General features: G+C 47.5%; 9 protein-coding genes across 9 annotated transcripts; 2 read left to right on the forward strand and 7 right to left on the reverse strand.

Moving 5' to 3' along the window:
* Positions 1-539: 539 nt before the first annotated feature.
* Positions 540-1,019, reverse strand: KD926_004151 (Bys1 family protein; the record flags this gene model as incomplete). The annotated part of the gene is made up of 1 exon (XM_053096938.1): positions 540-1,019. One exon carries the CDS (start codon positions 1,017-1,019, stop codon positions 540-542), a length of 480 nt encoding a protein of 159 aa, XP_052961294.1.
* A 908-nt stretch (positions 1,020-1,927) lies between these two features.
* On the reverse strand, positions 1,928-3,476 carry KD926_004152 (arylsulfotransferase family protein; the record flags this gene model as incomplete). The annotated part of the gene is made up of 2 exons (XM_053096949.1): positions 1,928-2,614; positions 2,673-3,476. The coding sequence occupies 2 exons, from the start codon at positions 3,474-3,476 to the stop codon at positions 1,928-1,930; spliced, it is 1,491 nt and encodes a 496-aa protein (XP_052961295.1).
* A 1,791-nt stretch (positions 3,477-5,267) lies between these two features.
* Positions 5,268-5,894, forward strand: KD926_004153 (GrpB family protein; the record flags this gene model as incomplete). The annotated part of the gene is made up of 1 exon (XM_053096960.1): positions 5,268-5,894. One exon carries the CDS (start codon positions 5,268-5,270, stop codon positions 5,892-5,894), a length of 627 nt encoding a protein of 208 aa, XP_052961296.1.
* Positions 5,895-7,125: 1,231 nt separating this feature from the next.
* Positions 7,126-7,943, reverse strand: KD926_004154 (MFS general substrate transporter; the record flags this gene model as incomplete). Its single annotated transcript, XM_053096971.1, has 2 exons — positions 7,126-7,802; positions 7,868-7,943. The coding sequence occupies 2 exons, from the start codon at positions 7,941-7,943 to the stop codon at positions 7,126-7,128; spliced, it is 753 nt and encodes a 250-aa protein (XP_052961297.1).
* A 2,097-nt stretch (positions 7,944-10,040) lies between these two features.
* On the forward strand, positions 10,041-10,579 carry KD926_004155 (uncharacterized protein; the record flags this gene model as incomplete). Its single annotated transcript, XM_053096981.1, has 4 exons — positions 10,041-10,124; positions 10,191-10,264; positions 10,343-10,405; positions 10,477-10,579. 4 exons carry the CDS (start codon positions 10,041-10,043, stop codon positions 10,577-10,579), a joined length of 324 nt encoding a protein of 107 aa, XP_052961298.1.
* A 2,219-nt stretch (positions 10,580-12,798) lies between these two features.
* Positions 12,799-14,230, reverse strand: KD926_004156 (uncharacterized protein; the record flags this gene model as incomplete). Its single annotated transcript, XM_053096992.1, has 2 exons — positions 12,799-13,083; positions 13,466-14,230. The coding sequence occupies 2 exons, from the start codon at positions 14,228-14,230 to the stop codon at positions 12,799-12,801; spliced, it is 1,050 nt and encodes a 349-aa protein (XP_052961299.1).
* A 4,344-nt stretch (positions 14,231-18,574) lies between these two features.
* KD926_004157 (uncharacterized protein) lies at positions 18,575-20,053 on the reverse strand (the record flags this gene model as incomplete). The annotated part of the gene is made up of 2 exons (XM_053097003.1): positions 18,575-19,823; positions 19,875-20,053. 2 exons carry the CDS (start codon positions 20,051-20,053, stop codon positions 18,575-18,577), a joined length of 1,428 nt encoding a protein of 475 aa, XP_052961300.1.
* A 1,280-nt stretch (positions 20,054-21,333) lies between these two features.
* On the reverse strand, positions 21,334-22,335 carry KD926_004158 (uncharacterized protein; the record flags this gene model as incomplete). The annotated part of the gene is made up of 1 exon (XM_053097015.1): positions 21,334-22,335. One exon carries the CDS (start codon positions 22,333-22,335, stop codon positions 21,334-21,336), a length of 1,002 nt encoding a protein of 333 aa, XP_052961301.1.
* A 971-nt stretch (positions 22,336-23,306) lies between these two features.
* On the reverse strand, positions 23,307-24,931 carry KD926_004159 (uncharacterized protein; the record flags this gene model as incomplete). The annotated part of the gene is made up of 3 exons (XM_053097026.1): positions 23,307-24,212; positions 24,293-24,523; positions 24,578-24,931. 3 exons carry the CDS (start codon positions 24,929-24,931, stop codon positions 23,307-23,309), a joined length of 1,491 nt encoding a protein of 496 aa, XP_052961302.1.
* Positions 24,932-25,553: the final 622 nt, after the last annotated feature.

Here is a 25,553-nt window from a genome sequence, read left to right on the forward strand (position 1 = left end):
GAGACGAAGAAGAAGAAAGTTGGGGTTGAAAGTGCGGGGAAGTTAATTGTCCAATTCGGGGATGTCGGACTGATGGCCGAATGAGCTTCATCGTTGACCACTCCGGGTACACAGTATGGACTACTCACGGCCTGTTCAGCTAATTACAACCTACGAGCAATTGGGGAACGGCGTGATGTCAGCATCTCCCCAACCATGGGTCTGTCTACCAACTCAAATGTTCGATTCCCACCGATCGGTCACTTGTCCGTTTTACTATGGGGAGCCGAGGTCCCCGGGAAGCGTTGCTGCGATGATATCATAGTCGTGTCTCATTATTTTGCCCTAACAAACTCGTCCTGAACAACACAATTTGGGCCTATTCTCCCATCCAAACCAAAAATAAATAAAATTTCCAACGAAAGAAATGTGCGATCATTCAACGTCAGAATTCCTGTCATTCCTGCGCACCCACGTTAACCCACGGACTAGATCCAGCCAGCACCATTAGCAAGAATTCGACTTTACATCACGTCGAAGAATAGACCAACCTCAACAGCTCAACAGAGCGTCAACACCAAATCCTTGGATGCATCCTGAATCCGCACCTGGCTGCCCGCCGGCGGGATGCCGTCTTCCCAGGTAATCGCCGGCTCCGACGGCAACAGACTGACCTTGCTGCCGTGGAAGGGGTCGCCAAAGACGTCCGACAGGTCGTACCACACCGACCGGTCCACCAGGTTATACGCAAACACGGTCTGCGGCGAGCTGAAATACAGGCCGTTCTTGATGGCCGTCACCTTGAGACCGACGCCGCCGGTCAGGCCGTCGTGGCGGAACACCTCGGTGTAGTTCTCGTGCGGCTGCACGATGATTTCGGGACTAACGGACGAAGCGACGGACCAAACGTAAACGGGTTGTGCGCAGTTATTAACGACAGCGGCGTGGCCGAGGGTCTGGTTGGTCATGGCAATGTTGGGTAGGGCGAGGCCCAAGGAGGCAAGGGAGAGGGAGACGAGGGAGGAGAGTTTGAGGTGCATGTTGGCTCGGTCTTGTCGAGTTTGATTTCTTGTTCGAAGACGATTTGGTCTGATGGGCAATTGAGAGTGGATTGATTCCTGATTTCTCTAGACTCGGTCAACGGAAAGAGGGCTCCTATATATCCTCAGGTCCCCTCCCAACCTCCGTGCTAATTTCAAAGGGTCGTTTCATGCTAGCATCGCCGGTAACCCTGCTCCCTGCTTCCGTGTTCTGTCGGGAGGAGACATGGCTGCAAGGGATGCCGAATTGTCCCCAGCCAATTGATGCCTAGATTGTCGCAAATCGTGCTACTATATCTAAAAAAAAAAAGTGGCAGGAGACCGGGAGACAGGGCGCAGGAACAAGGTCGAGGTTACATACCTTAGGCAAGGTGTGGAACACAAGGGCGGGAATGTTGGCTGCGCGTGAAGCATTCCAGGGAACGTCGGATAGACGCCGCGCCCTAACCTCTTTTCTTCCCTGCTAGCACAACAGATGTACTACTATATGCGACGGTGTGGCAAAGATCTGCTTGTCTGCAGTGCAGATCCTTCAATTTTCTTCCTGGCAGGTTCGCACATGTACGGCAAGTTATGTTCGAGACCAGATGGGCCCGGCAATTTCCATTGCCAGAGAAAGCATTGAAGATTTCTTTGACACCTCAAATCAAGGTGGGCATGTCGTAGTTCCACATGGAGCCGATATTCCTATTCTTCCTATAAATATTTACAAACAAAAAAGTCCCAAAATATATATACAAAAACAACGATCCAAAATATGTCCCCGCTTCCAATGTCAATATACAGGTATATGTGTGTAGGTATAAGATGCACGAATCATGTCATTCTAGGCCAGTAGCCCCCACGGCTGCACGCAAACCGACGGGACTATATGCCATGTGCCACTCGAAAAGTCGCCACCGGTTCTTTTAGAAGGTCACTATCGCGGAAGTACCAAGCGGGATGTCACCCTTACGTGCAACCACCTGCAGGAACGAAGATTTCAACCCGATGAAATCGACTCTGGTCTCAAAGCCGGCGCGTTCAACGGTCTTGAGGAACGTAGTGTCGTCAGAGTCCAGGGATGGTGCCGAGTATATCGCCCAGTTGTCGTACTCCGTGGCACCATTCCAGCTCATCCATACCCGGGTCAGGTCATCTGGAGCTCGCTGAGCCACCAAGGCAGGTTTCCAGAACGGAGTCGCCTTCCATTGGCACTTGTAACCACGGTACGACGCCACGGCGTTCTCGTCCCCAAATTGCGCACTGAGCACCTGCTTGTTGTCGGCATCAAACTCCTTCACCTTGGCGATCGATCCGTAGCCCAGAAGAACGTGGTTCGTTTCCTCGCTCATGAGCTGATAGCTGCCCTGACTGACACTGTGAATGACATCACCTTCGTCGCTCAAAACGCGCAAGGCGGTGACCTTGCGGTTGACCAGGTCAACACCCAGGCTCAATCCCGTCGTTGGCGCAACTTCATCGGTGGGAGTGTTGGCATTGTTGAACAGATTGAGAACCATTCCTTCTTGTGTTTGATTGTAGATCCGAATGTCGTGTTGCCAGGAGAAGACAGCGTTATCATCGATCTCAAAGTCGCCGGCACCTTTCTCTCCCTACGAAAAGAAATGTCAGTACCCATCCAACAAACTAGGGAAGAAGAAGAAAACCTACACTCAGTTGCCACGCGATCGAGCCGTCGTTGCGAACATGAATACCCGACCAGTAATGACGCAGAGAGATGATATAGCCGTCATCCAATAGATTAACCGAGTTGATGTGGTATGCGTCCCAAGGCTGCTCATGGGTTCCGAAATCGTCTCCCAGTCCCTGTTTGGACTTTTCCAGAGGGATTTCGTCCAGGTGATCGAGCGCGCTCCACGAGTACACGATCTCGTTAGTCGCGATATCAATCTCGTAGAACATCCCATCAAGCATGTAGGCATCCGGCTTGCCGCCAATCGAGGTCAGGTCGTGTTGCGTCACGTTGTAGGCCGTCACCAGCAAGGTGTTGCGATCCGTGATGTGACTCTCGTGAAGATCGATGTAGGAAACCTCGGGTTGGCCTTCGGGGGAGATAAAGTTGTCCTGCAGCGTGACAGTGTAGATTTCCTCGTACGTGTTGTCGAGAATATGAACGGTTCCGTATCCAAAACCCAGCTTCATCATATTTCCGGCCCAGAAGGTAATCACATCTTCATTGAACAGCTTCTGCACCTTGAAGTTGGCGGCGACCTCGGTGGGACCTTGATAGACCAGATTGCCATCATCGCTGAAGATCAGAGCAGCGGTACCCTGATCCTGGTTCCCACGAGGGCCGATGAAGATATAACCAGGATCCGTCTCGCCGCTTTTTGTGACATGCAATTGCGGAGGAACGAACGGGGCGGTGGCCAGGGTGAGGAAAGGCCAATTATCGGCGACGGCGCCGAGGGATAGTAGCAGAGTCGTGCAAGTGGCTAGGAAGCGACGAGCCATGGCGGGAGGTATATTAGAGTTTTGTATCACAATGGAACATATACATTGATGATTATAAAAAATAACCACGGAGAACGAGGACCAAATGAAGGACTACCAGTTAGTTACCGAGGTAGGGGTACAAAACGGTTGACGTCGCGAGGGGGGTATCAATTTAACAAAAAAAAAAAAAAAAAAAAAAAAAAAGAAACAAGAGAGCAAAAGGAAGGAAAAGGAAGAAGGATACAAAAGGCGCAACAGGGGGAGAAAAGAGAAAGAGAGAGAGAGAAAAAGGAAACGGCCGGAGATGGTGACGAAACAATAACCGCGGCCAGGCCCACCGCCGGCGACGTGGAGGCGATGGAGGAATAAGAATGAAACTAAGAAAAGTGTTGCGTTTAATCTCTTCGCTCGCTTCGGGCAGGCGGTGGGCATCAGCTTCGCGTGGGCACGGGACTTCCGCAGGGGCCTGAGGCGCTGATTGGCCTGAGGCGTCTCCCGGACGCGCAATGAGATGGATCTGATCATCCCAACAGGGGAACTTGGGGAGTCTTGTCTGCGTCGCTCTCCCCCACATGGAACGGCGGCCTTTCCTATGAGGTCCCGTCTCGCTTCCTAGACCGTGACTGAAACGGGCAGCCAAGACCCGCATCAGGAATGTCTGCTATCAAGCATCGGTTGGATGGGTCGATTGACGTTTGGCCTCAATGACGCCAAGACCGCTCGATCGTGAGATCATGTTTTCTATCCACGGTGTACGGAGTACGGAGTACGCCTTACGTTATTTCCCAGATATCTCACGGAGTCTTTCTTTTGTGTACCTTCCAAAACACTCTCTTCGATGCAGATTCAGAAGCAAGGCGATACCACGCATAAATGAGCCCGGCCGATGGTCCCCAGAATTAATACGGAGACTCAATCTGCCACGAACCCTGAGAAAATGATCAGCGTGAATATCACTATCTCTGATGCGTCTAACCGACCCGCCCCATACATTTGGAACACCGTGGCTCTTATCATCTTGTTAGATCGGAGTTCTACTCCGCCAAAGCCCAAGACCCATGGGTTGAAAACTACCAGGTGCTCGGTTGACAGTTTACAGTCGGTCGCAATGCCGGTCAGTGCAATTGAACGACGTGGAAACAAGAGAGCCTTAGGTTGATTGGCAACACTCGACTCCCAAAGCTCCACCTATTTCCTTCATCGATATTCACGCAGAACTACTCCATAGCTTATTGGTGCATGATTTTCAGCTCTCTGCTTCGTATTTCGAACTATTCGCTACTAGGTCCAATGATCTACAGTAGATAACACTTCAAATTGACTGCTGCATTGATGTGGCGGAAATCTGCCTTCTTTGGACATTTAATTAATATCTACATTCTAAATTACCCTATTGAAAATAAGATGATGAAAATAGAACGCCACTATGATACCTATCCGTACTTCATACTCAGATGGAACCCATGTAGAACAGCAGCTTGAGAGCCTGATACCTCAAACAGAATATGCGCATTCATTCAGAATCTTCCTGAATCTCCGATATCAAATGTCAGCTACTATACACTGTAGTACTCGGCAAGAGCTTTAAATTCGACCGCCACTAATTCATAGATGTAACCCGGCCAATTAATACGAGAGCACTATAGACGCTAAGTCAAACTGGAATAGAAGGGAATACGACCTCTCGACCATCAGCAACACGAGAAACACTCTTCGTACCTCCCTCCCCTCCGAACCCCTCCTATACTCCGTACAGAATCACCAATATAGCCACATACATACATAGAATCAGACCATCTAACTCACAAAATGACCACCTCAAACAATCCCATAACCCAACGCTTCCAATACGACCCCCAGAAAATCGAACACATATCCACCCGCCCCCAAAAGCCCATCGAGATCGTCGACCCCAACCCCACCTGGCCGGCCACCTTCACGCAAGTCTCCCAACGTATCCGCTCCGCCCTAGAACCAGAAGAAGCTAAAGACTCTGACCCCTTCCTCCTATCCATCGAACACGTCGGGTCAACCAGCGTCCCAGGCCTCCCTGCCAAGGACATCATCGATATCGACCTCCTTGTGGTGGACCCCGCCGCCGAGCACCGCTACATCCCCGCGCTGGAGGCCGCGGGGTTCCAGTTCCTGCTTCGCGAGGAGGAATGGCATCGGCATCGTTTCCTTGGGCTTGAAACCCCCTACGTGAATTTGCATGTGTTTGGGCCTGAGAGTCTCGAGGCGATCAGGCATCGGCTGTTTCGGGATTGGTTGAGGACGCATCCAGAGGATCGGGATCGGTATGCGAGTGTGAAGAGGGAAGCGGCTACGGAGAGTCGGAAGATGGGGGAGACGACTATGCAGTATACGGATCGGAAGGACACAGTGATACAGGAGATATTGAGGAAAGTGTATGAGGCGAATGGTATGTTGGAGTAATTCTGGTTTTGGTATAATGAGGTAGGTTTGTTTTTTGGGTGAAGTGTTCTAGATTTAGGCTTCCTTCGGCTAGTATAAGGATGTATGCTATGGTGAAACCAACGGCTAGTTAGGGAATCTGGCTGTCGAAACTCCTGGCTTAAGATTTTCAGACGAAGTCAAGGGAAAGAATGTCGTACTTTCCAGAGATGAAATGCAAGATACAGAGAGAGGATAAGTACCATGGAGATAGTTAAATCAAACTGTTAGGGAGGAATGGAGGCAATATGCACGAATGAGTATGCTTGTTTGAGCATGGATCATATGCGTCCACACTGTTGCTAGTTCTCCTTCATACACTAATTAACAGGGGGTGCTGCTATTTTGAACTTCATCTTGGGAGCAGTTTGTTGTTGTTAATTGTATGATACTGCGGGAGGGAGGGGATTTGGGAAGCTTTTTGGCCCCATCTCATCCGTCCATTGAATGAATCAACCATCAGAAACCCCAATTCATAATTAGTCTAAAGAGAGACAGGCAGGAAGACATCAAGATAGACAAAGGTAAAAATGAAAAAAAAAAAAAAAAAAGCAAAAAGAACAGCCCAACGCGGGGCTCGAACCCGCAGCCTTGTGATTAAGAGTCACACGCTCTACCGATTGAGCTAGCCAGGCGCTGTTGTTGAAGAGGCGTTTGAAATTATGCTTTATAGTCTTTAGCAAATGATCCCAGTAAAATGATCAGCCTGTCAGAGAACACCTCCAGGGGATATGTCCATGTTTTGTGGTGAATTTCTTCAAAGTCAAGAACAAAGTGTGAGCTATCAACGGATTGGCTCTGATCTACTTATTTACTGATCGCTTATATGCAGAATTTCTCAACAATTTTGAAAAACAGAAAGTTCCCAGAATGCTTGTGTTCTTCGAAGATATATATGGCAACCCGCCCCTGTTAAATATAATGAACACATTCGATATGAATCAACCTTACTATCACTTGTTTCAACATATCTCAAAATGTTGCGAATATGTATTAGTGGTGACCTCTATTGATTGATGATCACTTGCCTCAGCACTTCTTATTCTTTTTATTATCTGTCTGCTTTTTGCTCCTAATCCCTCGTGATGTCATCACTTCTTTGGTTCCTTCGGAAATTGGGAAGATACCATCACCACCAAGCCACAGCCCAGGCCACCCTAAAGGCCGAATACTGAGCTCACGAAGATAAACGGATCCTCGAGGAAGTAAACGCTTAGTCCTCTTCGAAAATATGCTCCTGTCTCCATCTCTGTCCTTTTATATACACACTCCACAAAGTTGTTGATCCAAGAAAGCACAAAGCAGCAATGAAGGTGCCGACCCAGCCAATGCCTACGGCATCAATCAGTGGAACCGCTGTCGCAACAGCTCCTGCGGATGTAAGGTGTCTGATAGTATTCACGGAGGCAATGGTAGCAGCAGGACGATTGGGATTCAAATTAACCACCAGGTTATTGATGCAGTTATTGATCGCGGTTGTGGTATTGCCGTATAGAAACAGCATGACCAAGGGACCAGCAAGATGCACGTTGTACTCCATGACCCAACCGTACCCTATTATGACGAGGCATGAAAGATACAAAAATGGTAATGCCACCTGCACTCGAGCCTTTTCTAGCGGCATGCGATGGGATTCACGCTGTATCTCCTGGTTTGATCGAATGTCCTCCCCGACCTTACGGGCCTGTCGCTTGAAATTCCGATCAAGCAGGATTCCGACATTCCAGCGAGTGATAATAGCTCCTAGCGTAAATGGAAGAAAGTACAAGCCAATCTGCAAAGGATTTAGGCGGTAATTTCTCCCCAGATGAAGCGGAAGAGTGCTTAATATCGCAAAGGACGCGCCGGTGCACAATGCGCTAGACATGATAAGAAGGGCAACATGCCTATCTAAGACAATCCGTAACGTAGCAAGAAACTTTGGTCGCTGCGTGGCAGGCACTGTGGCCTCGTACTCAACCCCACGATGGCCTTCTGAGCGGAGGAGTTGCAGAACAGGTTTATTCCAAGGTTGAGGTGATATGCTGCCATTGCCCACCACGGCTCGACAGGATTCGCGGAGAAATAAGACAATAGAACAGATACTGATGCCCGCACAGATAGCAAGGAACCAAAATATACTGCGCTATCCAAGGAATTGTGCCAAAACCCCTCCCAATGTTGGACCTATTGCTGGACCAACGGTATTGCCTATAGATGAGTAGAACATATATTTGCCTCGTTCTGCCGGGGGAATCAGGTCGGCAACAGTAGCATACGCAACAGGTACTATGGTGCTACTTCCAAAGGCCTGGAGGCAACGTAAGATGAGCAGAGCTGCATAACTTGTCTGGAGTTCTAGTGCGATATTACTGGAGAGGAAGATGAGAACTCAGACTATCAGGACCGGCCGACGGCCATTTCGATCGGAGAAGCTCGCCAGTAACAAGGGTGCAAAGGCTTGCACTATCTAATGACAACTGTCTCTTAGAAAAAGGCATGGAAGGAAAGATAGCGATCAAGCACACCTTGAAAACGATTATCGTCAAGCTAATCTTGTATTTTGAAACATGCATATCTCTTGCCAATGGCCCAAGAGCAACCAAATATGTGTTGGCCGCTACGGGGGACAGAAATGACACCATCGAGCTGAGGCATACGGTAAAGATCTTTTCCTTTTCTGGTAGGATACTGTAGAACGCCTGTGGTTGCTCGTTAGGTGTATATTGTGAAACATTCTCGCACACCCCCTTTTCTGTGGTGGGAGTGATGGTTTCCGGCTCCTCCGTCAGTCTCATGATGCCTTTGATACAACACGCAAAGTTTTGGCTCCTTTCCAGTCGTCATCAAGACTTATCTTCACAGCATATATGTAATGTTCGAATCCACTTTCTATTATTGGCTCGCTACGTAATGAAGCGCAAGGGATAGGATCGCTGCACACGTGACACTAAAATGATACCTCTAACAGCCCTATTTAAGTGATTTGTGGTACTGGGTCCACTTTGATCATACCTATCCTATTCTCTGGCTAGCGATCTCAAGGGCCCCAAACAACCCCCAGTGCAATGATCACCAATTAGATTTCGTCCTGCAATGGTTATATCAGATTCGACAATTTTAAACCCTTCCAAGGCAGGCAGAATTATTCGTGGAACACGTAGATGGGACACTGCAGAGCAGATTATTCCATTGGCTGACAGAGCCGCACTTTTACCCCAAGATTCCGATTTCAGTCGTTGGGACGTAGTGCATCCGATATAACCCGTGGCATTGACACATCACGGGCAACGTTACAGACGTCTCACTTCGTGAGAAACCAGCAGTAATACAATCACCGCAGTTACATAAACTATAGAAAATACATCATGCTTGATGCGTGATCCCGGAAAAGCTAGTTAGATCGTGCATACGCTGGCAGCTAGATCGCCAGCCTGTCAGTCACTGGAACAATCCACGCAATAATTCTCAGGTTTTGGAAGGACCAGAAGAATGCAGGTGTCATAGCTGCAGATTGTGCTCTTCTCATTATGTCTGTTCCAAGAAAATGGGAAATCAGTAAGGAGTAGAAACGTGAGTGATATATGCACACCGCCGAAAAAGGAGCCATGCTATGTTGTGTACCATATCCCGGGAAAATAAGAGGTCACCTAGAATGAAATACCTGGGCTGGCTGAAGGAACATTATCCGTTCATCCCAGCGAATTCAGTGGCTGCTTTTGCAGTCCGCCTACCCACTACATGCGAACAGCCCCCCAGGCACCTAATAATGTTTCTATTGGCATGACGCAAATTCCATCACCTATCATGTTTTTAATCTGTGGATAATCCACAAATGTCGTAAACGCTAGCAGGAACTATTTGAGGTAGATTGCATGAAAGCCACAACCGCCCCACTAGTTACAAATAGAGGCTGGTAGTCTGTGTGCAAGGTTGGATAGTACCTTACTGAAATAAGACACCTGGCAGAAGGAGTAATTTGCAGGGATGAATCTCACCATTGAATGCACCTTGCAGAGCGCGAATTTGTGCTCCCACTCCACTCTCCATATAAAAGCTGGAGGAAGCCCGAATCCAAAATCAGTTCCTGATTTAATCCTGATCTTCCTGTTATTATAATACTCCTTACCAACCCTTAAGCTAAGAACAATGAAGATCACCGTGCTAAGTGCCCTGCTTTTAGCTGTGCTGAGTCCAACAGCGCTCGGGCAAGAGGGCGACACTTACGGCACGGTATAGAATCTCTACCGCTCGCTTCCATCATCGTCAATCTCTAACTATTGATGTGCTGCAATATAGGTCAATCTAAGTGGTCCGGATATCAACGATGCGTATTCAGCAGCGACTGCCTGCATTTCTCTTGCGAATGACAGGTACAATCTAGTCCCCTATACTTTTCTACCAGTGCAGAATACATGAAATGCTAATCGTTTTATTGTCATTGGCTCTAGTCCGAAATCCGTGGAAACAATCCAAATTCAAGCCTCGGCTGATCTTGAGTGCACGTTCTATTCGTACGTTGGCTTACCGAGCGCCTCGACACCTGATAATGAGAGTTTGCTAATCTAGCCATGTCTGTGTACAGGAAGTTTGACTGCGAAGACGAACAGACCACTTTGGGTTCTGGAGGCCATGACTTCAATCCAGAGCTAATCGTGGGCAGTTGGAAGTGTACTCTACCAGTTTAATCACCTCCTAGGCCGTGGGCACTCCTGTTGTGATACGAGGCTGGCGACAATCAGGATAGGTGATCGGCGAGAACACAACAGGTCCTCATTTTCAATTTATTAGAGCTAGAGAGGAGCCCTTGGTATTATGACACCATACTAGAAGGGGATTGAGCGAACGATGAATAAGCCTATCCCGAAGGGGCCTAGTGGTAAGATACCACTCCTTCAGTTTGTCAGGTAACAAAAAAGATTGTGTTGGCCGTCTCTCTAGGCGTAATTGCTAGTAATGTACACTTAGGAATATCGAAAGATGAAGGTCTGATTCTTTCAATCTAGCTGCAAACGATAGTTTAAATACATGAAGAATAATAAGCAATCTAGCCTAAAAAGGCAGTTAGAAGAGACATAACTTTTGAACCATGGAAATAACAGAAAACTCTGCATAATCCTCGGGGATCGGTAGTTACCAATACCGATATCCGGAATAGGAAGGTCTCCTATGTGACTAGCGGTCACATATGGTTGACAGATTGGTTTTGAATCCATCAAACGATTACCTTTTGTCAACACAAATCGATAACTATTTCGTACACACCAAGTTAATGGTCACAAAACGAATGAATGAGGGTCTCTTAAACTATCTGCAATCTTTCTTTGTATAAATATTCCCATCTGAATCCTCCTGGATATGATCGTTATCTTCCATATCATGATGATACAGGGATCTTTATTTAATTTTATTCCTCAGGCTTTTTCCGGCCATAGGCTGCATGTAGCTCCCAAGTAAACGATACCTATCTGCAGCACTTATACCAGCACACCTATTAGTTAGTCAGGTTATGTACAGCTTTAATCTGGCACCACTTTTCTGAAGTTGTTCCTGTCCTCGTGATTAATATTTTTTGATTTTCCTTTTTTCCTTTTTTCCCCTTCCCGTTCCTTCACTTAACGTCCGATTAGTCCAGGTCTGTTGATAACCGTTCGGCGTCCGGTTTTTAAGGCCATAGCAACCACCGTTTTAACGACTTCCAAGTTAGGTTTCCAATTGCATAGATCGCCGTCGACCGGTTTGCCATCGGGAAGAAGTCGGCTCGATCGACCGACCACCGCGTACGAGAGATCACCAACCCGTGATCTCATTGCCCTCGTGACTGCCTGCCGGAGTTGATCCCATTGTCTACATTCAAACAGGAAGTGCTGCACGGTTTCCCTGTCGTTGCCACAGTCGCACGTTTCGCTCTCTGCTCTTCTTATCCGATGGAGAAAGGAAATCAGTCGGGAGTGGCCAGTGCGAAGCTGCGCCAAGGTCGATGCTTTTCTTCGGATCAGATTGTTGTATAGTAATCGAGTGTGCCGGCCGGGCAAAGCGGTGTCGACGAGCCATGTATATCTTCCGCTTCCCGTTCTCTCGATCCCCGATATATATTCAGTCTGGATGACTTGACGGATCTTCCGCCACACTGCTGATCTTAACTGTACTTACGCCCACGCGGGGGGCTCGGACACCGTGCTGCAGTCGTTTGGCCCGTTGGCGCGCCGTCGGCGTTGCCTTGGGTTGTCTGGGGTACCATGCGTGGGAATCCAATGTAATCCAAGTTCAAGTTTCCCTTGGTTAGTAAACGGCGCACTTCGATAGTGATAGCCGTTATGATCCCTTGCCCAATCTGGTGCTGTGGCGACGCCAACGCTTCTAGTGCACTTCAAATATTGGTAAAGATGCGGACGCGAACTGTCGTCGGCGGCATGGAGATCCGAGAGAGCATCATTTTCACATAAATGACTGCGTCGTAGATTGCACCCAGTTGAGAGAAATAGATGTCGATACCGGTGTCCTTCCCTACTATGTGGAGGGTGGAGTGGATGACGGCATTATTGACGACGACTTCCATGCCGTTTCGGATTGTGCACCGGAGACTAGAGCTCCAGATATAGATCAAGAGGTCAGCCCGGTGGTTTGGCTCCGGCTGTGGTGACTCGGCTGCCGTTGCAGTAGTACATATGTACCTATACGTACTTGATTTTGGGTCGTGTTAGACCGACACCCCCCCTGGTTACCCCGACACCCCCTACGTTATCCCGACACCCCCATTTCCTATTCGGTTTAGCGTGGCCATGTGATATGGAAATTTGGCACATAGTATAATTGTTTGAACAGGACATTTCTCATTCTTTTAATCGTACAAAAAACGCTGCATTTATTAACCAAATAAAGGCCTCTATTCAGAATTCGAATTCTGTCAGTTCTCGTCCCCTAACCACTGTGCTGCCTTGCTACGGCTAGCTCGCTGACTGCGTCGTAGTAGTTCAACTTCTTCTTTCTCGCTGGTTTCCCCGTTCTCTTCGTTGGTTGGTACCTCATTCTCGTTATCGCTGTTTCTATCGTCTTTATCAACTTCAATCGTTTCAGTAGAGTTTCCTCTATCTCTAAGGCCCCATCTTCTGCGTCTTTCTTGATTATTCCGCTTTCGGCGTCTGACTGGTTGTTCTTGAGATAATTCGTATTCAAACGCAGATAGTTCTCGCTATAAAGAGGAATCTTGAGTAGCTGTATTCTGTATTGTTTCTATCTCTGCTTCTGCTTCTGTTGCTCGGTTTCCTGATCCGGCAGGACGCCCACGATGACGCTGTACAACTCGTGGCTCAAGAACTAGCGATCTCGGGTCAATAGGTGGGAGGTATTCATCCGTATAAAGACGCCACTGGCAGTCAAACTCAGCAATCCTTATAGGCCTTCTCCTATCGTAGTAACGCTTGATGATGTAGATGCACGGTAGACCCATTGTCTTCAACGTTATACCTGTGCATTCTTTAATTGGTTGCTTACCCGGCCCCCCCCACTGGAAGATAGCGAATCATTATCGTGTGTACTTTATTCAGTGCTTTTGAAGAGACCTTATTCAATACCTGCGAGAAGATAGGCATCCGTAGATGATGAGGGCGTTTCTGACGGTTATCTTCAATAGAATTCCACACCTTGCGATAGCGATCAGTAATAGTAAGAGCGATAGACTGTGCAGTACCTAAAAGGTCCTTTGTAGATACTAAAAGGTCCTTCTTTAGTACCCAGTGAGCGCCTTCATTCCGTGAAGTTGCTTCTTGTCCAAAATGACGGAATTCATTTGTGTAGAATTTAATGAATCGTTTTGCCGTATCCTCTTCAAGCCAGTTCTCATCTAAATAAGTATAGATTGGCTGCCAAACGTCACCACTATATTCTGCTTTGAGATTAGCAGTTGTGACAATGATCTCTTCCTCTGAAATAGAGTTGACAATCTGCATAAAGAAGCCAAAAAAGGACTTCCATTCGTTTTCTACCTTGTTGCTAAACTCTTTATTATCTTGGGCACGGCGACTGTCACCTTCATATTTAATTCGGATAACTTCCTTTCGAAGAATTGGGCGACATTTAGTCATAATAACTTTCTGGATATGCCAAATACAGAGAATATGATCTGTAAAGTTGAATTCCTTCTCAATCGCGTTATACAGGCCTTTTTCTTTGTCGGTAACGATGACTCGAGGATAGCCACATTCATAATAAAATAATGTGTCAGATAGGCATTTAAGAATAAATCCATAGGTATCCTCAGTCTCGTTGTGCATAAAGCCAAACGCTGCGTAGAAAGTATCCCCTGTTGCTGTCATTCCAACGATATCCAGTAAAGGCATCTGGTATCGATTCGTCTTGTAGGTTGAATCCATGAAAAGGACTCCATAATTCATACGTAGCAGTTCAATGCAACTTTTATGAGTAATGAATACAGCTTCAACAATATCATCTTTATCTTTCTGGTGATTGACAATCCAATCCCCGCTTGTTGGAAGAGCAAGTAGTAAGCACTGAATTGGCGTCTTACCATCTAGAAATTCCTGTCGTACCTGGTGATGGAGATTATGGATATCTCTATCGATAATGCTAGTAGCACCAATTTGCTGCAGAGAAGCAATAATATGACGTGTTGGAAGGCCAATTTGAAGTTGAGCTTTAATCTGTACAGAATTTTCAGCTATTTCCTGGCGGCGAATAGCGACATGAGTCGTAGCAGGCGATAGATTATGATTATGACGATATTCTTTAATTTTAACACGCCAAAGGTCATTGTCTTGAAGCCTTGTAATGATCTTAAATGGGCAGTTCGTCTTGATTGTGCTAGTTTTGCGTTTTTGTTGGCCTTCTTTAAGGCGACAGTCATATCGATTTCCTCAGTCACATTTAATCCATACATTCTTTATATGGGAGCCAGATTTGACCTTTTTAATACGCTTTTTATTGACTGCATAGCCATAATTATGTCCATGAGCGTTGAGGACTTCAATGACTTCATCATATGAATCGAATTGTTGAGTTTGTAGTCCAGGGGGAAGAGGAATACGATCATAAAGTTGCTCATTCAATTCCTCTTCTTCGAATTGCTCATTCTACTGCTCGTTGGGAGGATCGTCGCTCTCGTAGCCTTGAAAATAGCCATTTAATGAAGCCATTGCAGTAATAATGACGGTGACAGCGATAGCAACATACAATATAGTCAATATTCAGCATTCGCACTTAGTGGCGAATATACAGCTTGCCCTATGATAAGAGCCCTATAATACAGCTAAAAAAGGAAATTTGTGCTGGGTCTAAGCCTGAATAGGACTAGTATATCACGTGGGGGTGTCGGGATAACGTAGGGGGTGTCGGTCTAACACGACCCTTGATTTTCTAGGACGACCGTAGATTTCCTCTTTGGGACACCGCCGCTTTAGTGAGGGCGCTCAGTGGTCTACTCAGTGAGTATTTCATATCACGGATCACCGCTCTCTGAGCACTCAGTAGTTACCGAGCGGCGGATTTTCACCACGACCACCTCGAGCATCATTTAACGCATCATTTCTTCGTACCAATCATATAAAATGCCACTTTATCATAAGACTCGCCTTCAGATGGCCATGCAGGCCTGTAAGGATCAAAATATTCAATCAATTTTAGAGACTGCTGAAGTCTACGGGCGCTTGAGAAAACCCTCCATACGCGCCTAAAGGGAAGGAAACTACGTTCAGAAACACGCACCAATGGTCACAAACTTACCGAATTTAAAGAAGAATTGCTTTCAAAGCAATTATTAGATGCAGATAAGCGGGGTTTTCCAATTCGGCCTGAGTTTCTACGTAGAATGGCTCAAGTACTGCTTTGCAATCAATTACAAGATTTGACCGTAGCTCTCAGAATCAATTGGCCTTATAAATTTGTTAAGCGCCATCCCGAGTTACGTGCGCGATATACAAGACGAATAACATATTAACGTGCAAAGCAGGAAGATTCAAGGGTTATAAAACCGTGGTTCGAGATTGTACAAGCAGCTATTCAAGAACACAGCATACACGAAGATGTTGTCTGGAACTTTGATGAGACTGGCTTTGCAATGGGACTCTGCTCTATTTCTAAAGTAATTACTGCAGTTGAGAGAAGCGAGTGACCGCGCAGAGTTATTTAGGGCCATCGCGAATGGGTTACAATTATCGAAACGATCAGATCAAGAGGTGTACATTTACCACCAGTCATTATACTGAAAGCAAGCTATCAACAAGCAGCCTGGTTTCAAGAACCTAAGCTTAATAGCGACTGGTGGATTGCAACTAGTCAGAACGGCTGGACAACTAATGAAATAGGCCTCCTCTAGCTAAAAAATGTCTTTAAGCCGTTTTCTAAGCGCTATATAACTGGTACAAAACATTTGCTTATTCTTAATGGCCACAGCAGCCATTAAACTACTGAATTTGATGATTTCTATAAGCAACACGCAATTATCTGCCTCTGCATGTCTGCCCATGCTTCGCAGCTTCTTCAACTGCTTAAAATGGATGTATTTGGCCCGCTTGAAATGGCGTACGGAAAGCTTCTTGAAAAGCGTATGGAAGCCGGCAACAACCATATCGATAAAGAAGACTTTTAATCGCTATAACCAGATGCACGCGCTCAAATATTTAATCCAGCGAAGATCTGCAGCGGTGTTGCAGGGGCAGGGCTTAAGCCATTAAATCCAGAGCGTGTTCTTTTAAAGCTTACTTTCCGACTTCGTACGCCTACACCTGCACCATCACTAGTTGAAGGCTCAATTTCTTCTGCTTTTCAAACTCCGCAGAATACTCGCCACCTTTTCTTGTAGTTGTGGAGTTTTACCGTACATCTTTTCAAGCTACTTATCAAGTCTCTTCTCCTTTAACGCCTCTTTATCTCTCCTGATCGTAATTGATCGATTTGCATCTTGTAAATTGAGTCTCCCAGTGCTATGAAGCTTTGGACCACGCTGGACTACTCGCTTAGTTGTTTTACGCATTCGTGGAGTTTGAATAACTCTCATATTTTTGACTGTATTGCTCATCATCTCCAACTCTGCTGCCTGGATCCTATGATGATAAAATATGCGATTAAGGCATCGCTCCATCTTGAGAAGCTCCTCTTTCTCAAGTATTTTAGCGATTTTTTTTATAGTTCTTTTTGGGATCTTGAGCGCTTTTTGGAGGCGTGTTTTAAATGCTTGAAGACAGGATCTCCTGAGGCGGAGTAGCTTCACCGTACGCATGGAGGTCAGGCGCGGAGATCTCAGGGGTTTCAGGCAATGAATCATGTCGTTTTTGAACAATCGAAGAGCCATCGGGAGGTTATATCCTACGTTCTTTGAAATAATTGCGGATGATCCGTTGATTGAAGGTTTTATTGCGTACTTCAACAATATCGTATAAGAAATCGGTCTTGCCTGCGGGAATACCACCCCACTGCGAAATAAAATTATAATGTGTGCGAAATCGCTGTTTATAAACGAGAAAGGGTTTTCTATTGAGAGGCTGGCAGAGATGAGTTCTATAAGGTCTAAAACAGAAAGGAATGATATCATATTGCTCGCAGAGTTGCAGGAATTCAGCCGTTTTATGGCCCTGGTGGCCGTCAAAGATAAGAATTCGTTTTTCTCCTGCTTGCGTACAATCTTTGGTAGGTTCATGGAAACTCTGAAGCCATTCAACAGACAATTCATCGTTTATATAGCCCGAGAGACAGCAGTCATAAAGTTTGGAAGATTGGGATGATCATACCAAGACTCCATAAATCTCTCACCTTTGAAGATGAAAAGCGGCTGCATAATCCATCCATCTGCAGCAATACACTCTATTGTAGTATTATTTTCTGAATGCTCTGAATGAGGAAGATAACTACATTATTTCCTCTTACTGACTATCTTTCGCTGCCTGCATTGACCAGGTTAGAGTCCGCATTCATCAAAATTATAGATGAGACGAGCAGGGAAATCCTTGACCACATTCGCGAACTAATTATACCAAAATTCTAGGCCTCCAACGTCTTCAGCATCCAGCCGCTTCTAATCTTTAGTTTTCTGTCTCTTTAGGATCATTTTGAGCTGTGGAGGAAGCCTTTTTATAAAGCAATACGCCCACTTCTTATCGACACGTTTTTCCAAGCCTGTACGCGCCAGCGTGAGATTCGCTCAATCCTCTATTATCTGGGGGGTGACGGGAAGATAGAAATCGTCTATATGGGATATCCCCTGCGTTAAAGCATCCTCTTGATAATTGGTAAGGACCTTACTTGCGATTTTGGGACGGGGACGCGCGTGGTGTTGATTTTGAAGTCTCGCGTGGAGCGTACGGTATGGAACTTCGAATTGCCGCGCGATTTCCGGTCTATTTAGGCATTTTGGGTGGTTGGGAATAGCTTCAAAAAGATAAAGAATTGATTATTTTCAAAATCGCTGTGGGCTACCCATAGACGAAGGCGGTGGGTAGACCTACAGATAGGTAGCAGAAAGATTCACTAAGTCTCTAGGAGAAATCAATATTCAACAATAAAAAAAACCGGAAACATTTGGAAAGTAGGATTGTAATTGATAAGTGGAAAAGGGCAGAGTAAAATAAGAATGATAAAAGATTCATTCCACTGTGGGTATAGCAACAAACCCATGCATTGCCTTTTACACTGACGAGCTGACTTACAATCCCACGTCTCCTTGTTGCAACAGGCTATCGTTGACCATTCAACATATCTACGGCATCCTTATGATGAACCCGATCTACAAAATTAATGACCTTCCCAGCCGTACTACTTCGTTCAAAATCACCCAGTCTATCCACAAATACAAGCCGATAAAGGTGTTTGTTCTCCGGCAAGGCCAAGAAGAAATCACCCACAGCCTTGGATAGCTTCTCCTCGTGTACAACCTTTTGGTCCTCAGGCGGCGCTGTCAGAAGACGCACCTCGAGAGTGGTCTGGGGACTCTCGGGCAATCGATCTAGAATAACCTGCCACTGAACAATGGCAAACTCGGCCGTCTGCATGAACTTGCGCAGATTCTCGAACTCGATGTACACGCCGTACCATTTGAAACTGAACCGACGGTCGCGTCCGCGCATGCGCAGCATCCGGAGATGTTGCCGCTCTGTGTCCGGGATGAAGCTCGCGGTCAAGTCTGGGAGAGGCTCGAGCGATCCAACGTCGCCGGTGATGTACCGGACGAGAGGGTTGCGTAGTCGCTGCAGAGACGTCTGCACGATGATCCCTGGCGTCCCCAAGGGCAGAGGAACCGGGAGCTGGGATGGTGACGGGTTATCCATAAGCGACAGGGGCAGGATCTCAATGTGCATATTGCGAGTGTCAAAGATAAAGCTCGCTTCAGTGCCATCTTCGTCGTGACCGGTGAGATCAGGATTACCAATAGCCCAGGGTCCGGCCTCCGCGCTTCCCAGGACAGAGTAAATGGTAGCATGCGGGAGAGTGTTATGTATGAGCGTGCGTTGGGGCCTGGTGAGAGGCTCCGAGGTATAAATAATCTTACGGAGGGCGAGGCGACCGCGTTCGTCAGGAGGCAAGTTGGAGATGCTATGGACAAGCTGCACCACCTGGCTGCCATCCCCTGTTAAGACGGTAACGTGAAAGTGGATCAGAGCTTGAATCAAGTCTTGCTGAGACATATAATTCCCTGCGCTGAGGACTGTCGCCCCGGCGTTCTCTATAACCTCTGTCATGAGATCCAGGGATCGATAGAATCCACCAGACGCGTGAGTAGACATCACCCAGTCTTCCGGTTCAACGATTCGACAAAGACGCAGAAAGCGTCCCATTTCCAGACGTTGTTGACGATTCTCATGTACATCGACCGCAAACAGCATTGGCTGCCCTCCACTTCCACCACCGGTTATACTGAGATAGGAGCTCCGACGGTACGTGTTCTCGAGACTGGTATCTTGGACAAGTCGTTCCACGGCCTGGTAGCTGTGATAGATGAGCAGTCAGGATTGACGTGAATAGATCTAGGAAGCTTACATAGACTTCTTCTCTAAAAGCGGCTGGATCAGGATATCAGAGCCCTGCGGCTTTGTCGCAGATGAGAGCACATGGTGGATGGCATCCGCATCAGGAGGGTACTGGATATCCGCCCGGTAGAAAGGATGAATCTGTGCGATGGACAGAACATCGGCCAACGAATACTGTTGAGGAGGCATTGGGTAGGGGAAAGGTATCGATTGCTAGGCAGGAAAAAAGAGGCAGAAGGTTGGGAAACAAGACACGCATACCTGAAGGACAGAAAGAGTGAATTTACAACCAGTGGGACCTGTCTGGCATATTGCCACGCTGAGTACTCCGCACATGTTGCCCAGCCCAAAAGGGCTTGCGAATAAAAAAAAAAGCAATATATACGGCGTAAGTATGTAATCAATAATGCATGCAGCAAACTCGCGGGGTTTACTAGTGCGCAGTAGGTGAGCTTTGGTTTGCTTTTTCAGAGTTCAGCTCGGAGATTCCACCGGAACGATAGTTAGAGAAAAGTCATGCGTCATGGATGCTCCAGCCTACCAGGACCACTCCGCTGGTCCACTGGATATTGAGCATTAAAGAGCTATAGGGCCTGTGATTAAGTCTCAGCAGGACAAACTGCATCGTGATTAAGCCAGAATGACGGAGCAATCGATCGGGATTTTGTTGGTACGATGTAGTATTGCATTTCTCACTGCGCTAAAAAAGATCAACCCTCCCTAACGAGTGCCCGGTTCGGTCGAGATCTCAAAAATTGCGCCGGTGGCAGCACCTTAATATAAAAGGTGGATCATACTAACAGAATTAGGTACAGTGGGAGAGGGGCGGGCCGTAGAGTTTTATTCCAGGAGTGGGACTTCCACCAGTCAGCAGTCAGAATGCTATGAGCTTCGGAATAATCCCAGAAGAAGGTTGCATTCACAGACCCAGCTGTAGATCGAAGTGTTGATCAAAGTCGGCGAGCAATAGTTGACGACAACCCGAGAACATGGGAGGTAGTGTTTTATGCAGACTTCACACTGTACTGTGCCATGCAATGTATCTTTCCGGCGTGCGTGAAAAGGGTTGAGAGGCAATGGACTATGTCATAAGGTAATTAATTTATTAACTAACTACATTTGGTCTGCGTACTCCGAATCTTCCGAATTGCAGTGTGGACAAGCCATGTTCAATATATTCTGAAGCCAACCGTAATTAAAATGATTCTAAAGGGGATAGTAATTTAAACACGGACCGATGCCCCTCAGGCTATTACGAATGACTGCATAATAGAATCAGATAATTCGCAATATGCAGGGCAAAAGTGACAATGGAGATGCACTTCGTATTGCCACTTAACTAGCTAGGCTATGGGTAAACAGTACCACAGACGATTCCCGCCCTGAAATGCACCAAACCAACGCACGGGAGAAACTGGCGCAAAGGCTGCATACACTACTGCAATAATAAATACCAGAGAAAACACCAATCATACATTTCTCCCCGCAACGTGCGGAAAAGGCACTGGATCCCACCGCACTCGGCGTAGGTGCCGCCGGGGATCCTTGACAGTATTCCGCGCATGCAACCACCGGCGATTGTCCAGTAAAATGATCGAATTCCGTGGGAGGTCGCTTGGTGTCAGATGCACGGTTGACTCAGCATGGGCGTCGTCGGGCTGGCCAAACAGCTCTTTCAGCTCGTCGAGGGCCCTTGCTGCGCGATCGCTGAGAGGCTCGATGATCTCGCCCCGGTAGCGGATAATTGGAGACCAACGAGAGTCCGAGTCTGTCGCCATAACGTTACCCACGATGTGACGCTGTTCTGGTGATTTGATGAACTCGGGAGGAATATGGATCCGATACTCCGGTCGGCTCAAGACATCCCTAGTGGAGTCGGAGAGCAGCTGTGTGAGCCGGTGGACGTTCATGACCGACAGCGTGCCTCCACCGCAGTGATCGGCGTGAAGGACATGCAAGGCAAAGAAGCGAGGCGGACAATCCTCGTAGCTGCAGTCGGTATGCCAAGGGAAGTTCTCCATGGTTTCGGATCGCGCCTGGTGGTTTTCAGTCTGGAAGCTGCTGCGACTAGGCCGCACATCCCAGAACCAGCCCTTCGACGCACTGTGCGAAATAGGAAGCCCGTATCCATGTCTTTCGTGGAGATTGACAACCAGGCGCTCTAGGTAGTGGCTGTTGTCGTCGGTGAAGTCGAGGCTGATCTTGAGAATCCCGTCTTGTTCTAGACGGTCTCGCACTGTTTGTACATGTTGACGGTGGCTGGCATAACTCACATCCCGAGCAACAAGATGAGGCACAGTGAGAGAGGGATGCAAGACAGTATCTTGCGGTGTGATTGCTGCACCGGCTGACGCCAATCCGCGGGATGCATTGAGAGTCAGGCGAGGAGATAGAAATGCCTTTCCACCTGAAAGTCGGGATAGGGCTAACCTCTGGGTGCATGATATGTACTGCAATGGTGCAAGGGACATATGATTTCCAATTGATGCGATCATCTTGTGCACTCCCCGGCAAAATAGTCTGGGTATCTAAACAAAGGAGACGTATGGAGAGCACAAGAGCGAAATGAAAACAGATGTAATCATTCGAAGGAATTCTGTACAGCCATCTTTCTTGGAGGCTTTATACCACTTCGTGAGCCCTTCCCTTAGCGCGAGTTGGAATCCAGTGAGGGACATCTACATGGCTCAAAATCGCAAGACTGACGATAGACTCCGTACACGGGCTCAGTCGCCTTCTGGCTACAAGGGTCTGATGCAACTGCAATTCCCAATTGTCCGGCTGAATATATTAAAAGAGACTAAGAGCAGCGCAGCACACCAACATTAAGGGCGCCATATGTGACGTCTCAGGGCTAGCTGAGGTATTTGAAGACAAAGGATCTTTATTGGATACCATGCAGGCATTGTAACCACACGGGCTCTCCGCGCAATTAATACCACGCAGCCAAGCTGAGTTACCGAAGAGCTAGGACGTGAAGGTGGCGATAGATCGCATATTGAATTTATCAGCCCCCACCGTTTGATTGATTAAATCTTGCCACTCAGAATCAGCGGAGCACCTAGGTCGCTGGGCGAACCATGAGGGTAAGTGATCGGCCAGGACAACTCCCCGAGGTCCCTACTCCAATTTGAACCTGGGAGGCAAATGATTCAGCCTCTGACCAAAGGACATGACATCTTGTGAGACCTTCTTTATGGGGAATATAGTGAATTACAATTTCTGGATAATGGAGGAAATATCCCATAGAATTGATGGACGGAAGGAATATACGCAGTACATGACTTTTCACTTCAAGGAACTTTCAATGATATAGGTACTTCAGATTCTTAATAGAATAAGTTCATTATATGGTAAATGTTTCCATTTCAGTCAAGTCTGATAACATCCGAGAATAACCGAATACATTGAAAAATCGCATCATGAAAGTAGAAAGCGAAGGCTATGGCGCCATGACAGAACAAATCCAAGACCCTCCGTTGCTGACTGCGCAAATGCGATTAGAGCTGGTTCGCCAGATTCCTAAGCCCAGCAGCTGACCACTGGCCGCGTGGTACGTCCCAACAAGGGGCATTCGGTGACGCTCCCCTGATGCTGAAATAATGAGGTCGTACAAGGCTGGAGGAACGTACCGCTGAACTACATAGTTTGTGCAGTTCTTGTGCAAGGTTGCGTCCCGGAGACGCTCTAGGATGCACTGCCATCCTTCGGCATCGAGCTGGTCGCCAAAGAGAATGCCAGCACCTTTGCCTCCGCGAACCGGCTTGAGTAAATACTGCTTTCGCTGCTCGCCATCTTCCTGGCAGGCTTGAATCAAACGCTGCATCTCGGGGGACCCCGGCAGAATCGTATCTGCAATGCCTTTGGTGAGTGCTTCCCCATGTGTCGGAGTGAGCACATTCCGAGCCACCAAGGACGGGATCTCCTGTTTCAGGATACCCAGCATACGCTTGTCGTGGACAAGAAGAACAGTGCGCATATCGTTGAAACAGCGGGTGATGACCTGACGGAGCATTTCTGGCTCCATGGCGAAAAGCTCGCGCTGGTGAAGCTCGAGCCCAACCTGTTGAATTTCTTCAACAAGCTTCCCGTCACTGGTATGCAAGCGAGGAGCGAACGGGAAAACATCTATATCCTCACTCTGGACCAGGCAGCACAGCTTGTAGCCATTCTGACCCTCTGGGCTGTGCACTAGACGTAGATCATCGGGGGTAATGAGCCGGGGTTTTATACCCAAATGTCGGCCGAGAAAATCAATGAACATGTGAATATCCATGCCCGGCTCGGTCCCTTTGAGGAGATGCATTGGACGTTCTGGGTCAAAAAGGCTTAAAAGTCCTTCGACAATCTACCACGTCGCGAAAGCATTGATTAGCACACAGGAAAGTTCATGAACTGACCATTCCGATCATGAGAAGTAGAGATCACCTTTTTCGTGTCCGTCGCATGAGTGATCCCATTCTCGCCAGCCCCAAGAGATTCCAGGGCAGCTTGTCCGTGCAATACATGCATGGTTCCATTGAACGAAAAGCGCGCGTTGATCTCCGTGATGCGAAAGTTCTCGACACCTTCTGGGCTGGCAGAGTCTTCCTCGACGAGAAAGTCCGGTCTCCAGGAGCCCAGACGGTTGCGATACGGGATATTCTGAGTATCGAGCCACTATGCGGACATGTCAGCGACACCAAATGCGCCGTGCAAATAAAAGATACCAACCCGCAGCATGTCTTCCTCGGCTTTCTCAAGAGGCATCCGAGCCGGAAATTTAGCCTCCGAGTCCACCCACCAACGCTCCACAACATCGGTAAGGGCCGTCGCTAATGCCGTGTGAAGGGTAGCGAGTTGTTCCTGATGCTGAGGGGCCCAAAGGATCGGCCGTGGGCAAGCAGCATCGTGAGAGTCATGAGGCCAAAGATGCGAGGAGCATAATCTGAGAAGACGGGCTTGCAACGCATCGTTCTCTTTCTCGTAGAGATCGGGCGTTCCTTCGTGAGAGGAAACAGTCGTCAGGCCCGTTGGGGAAATTCCCAGATGGACTTGCTGAAGTCGCGTAAGAAAGGGAGCCTCCATGTTGTATTGAGTATTCAGAAAGAAAGTGATGCAGATAGACACAGAAGGGTCGTTAGGTTAGGTAGGAAAAAGCAAAACCTTTTGGAAAAAGAGCACCGCATCTTATCTTCGCATGATACGTGCATTTATTTGTATATACCCACTCTCTTAGCTTGTATCTAGAGCGTCAAGTCGAAATTTGTTCCCGATGTACGACATTGGACAAAATTGCCCCAACACGAGATTCTCGTGCTGTGCTGCAGAATTTTCAGCTGCACCTCTGTTGCCACCCAATCGAGCATTAGCCTGAACCCATAGACAGGAGTGTTCATATGAGCTGAAACAGCTGATGGATTAGCGCGAGAGATCGGGCATGCCGTGTGCAGGATGCGGATCCATCAGATCCTTTGAATTCATCTGGCCCCGCACCCATGTTATGTAGAATCTTTAGATTAAAAGAAGTCCATAGCTTGACAGGGGTAATTGCGCCATTGACATCGTGGAGACAGGACGCGCTACCGATGCAAGTGGCTGCTTAGGCCCGTACAGCCTTAGCGCCACACTCGCCCTGCTAGACGACCGAGACAGCTGAACAAGGATCGCCTTCAGTGCACGCACAAGTGCCAACATGCTCGGGTTTTCG

Source organism: Aspergillus affinis, assembly GCF_023601865.1.
Source record: "Aspergillus affinis strain CMG 70 chromosome Unknown NODE_1_length_919884_cov_86_970707, whole genome shotgun sequence".
Taxonomy (NCBI): domain Eukaryota; kingdom Fungi; phylum Ascomycota; class Eurotiomycetes; order Eurotiales; family Aspergillaceae; genus Aspergillus; species Aspergillus affinis.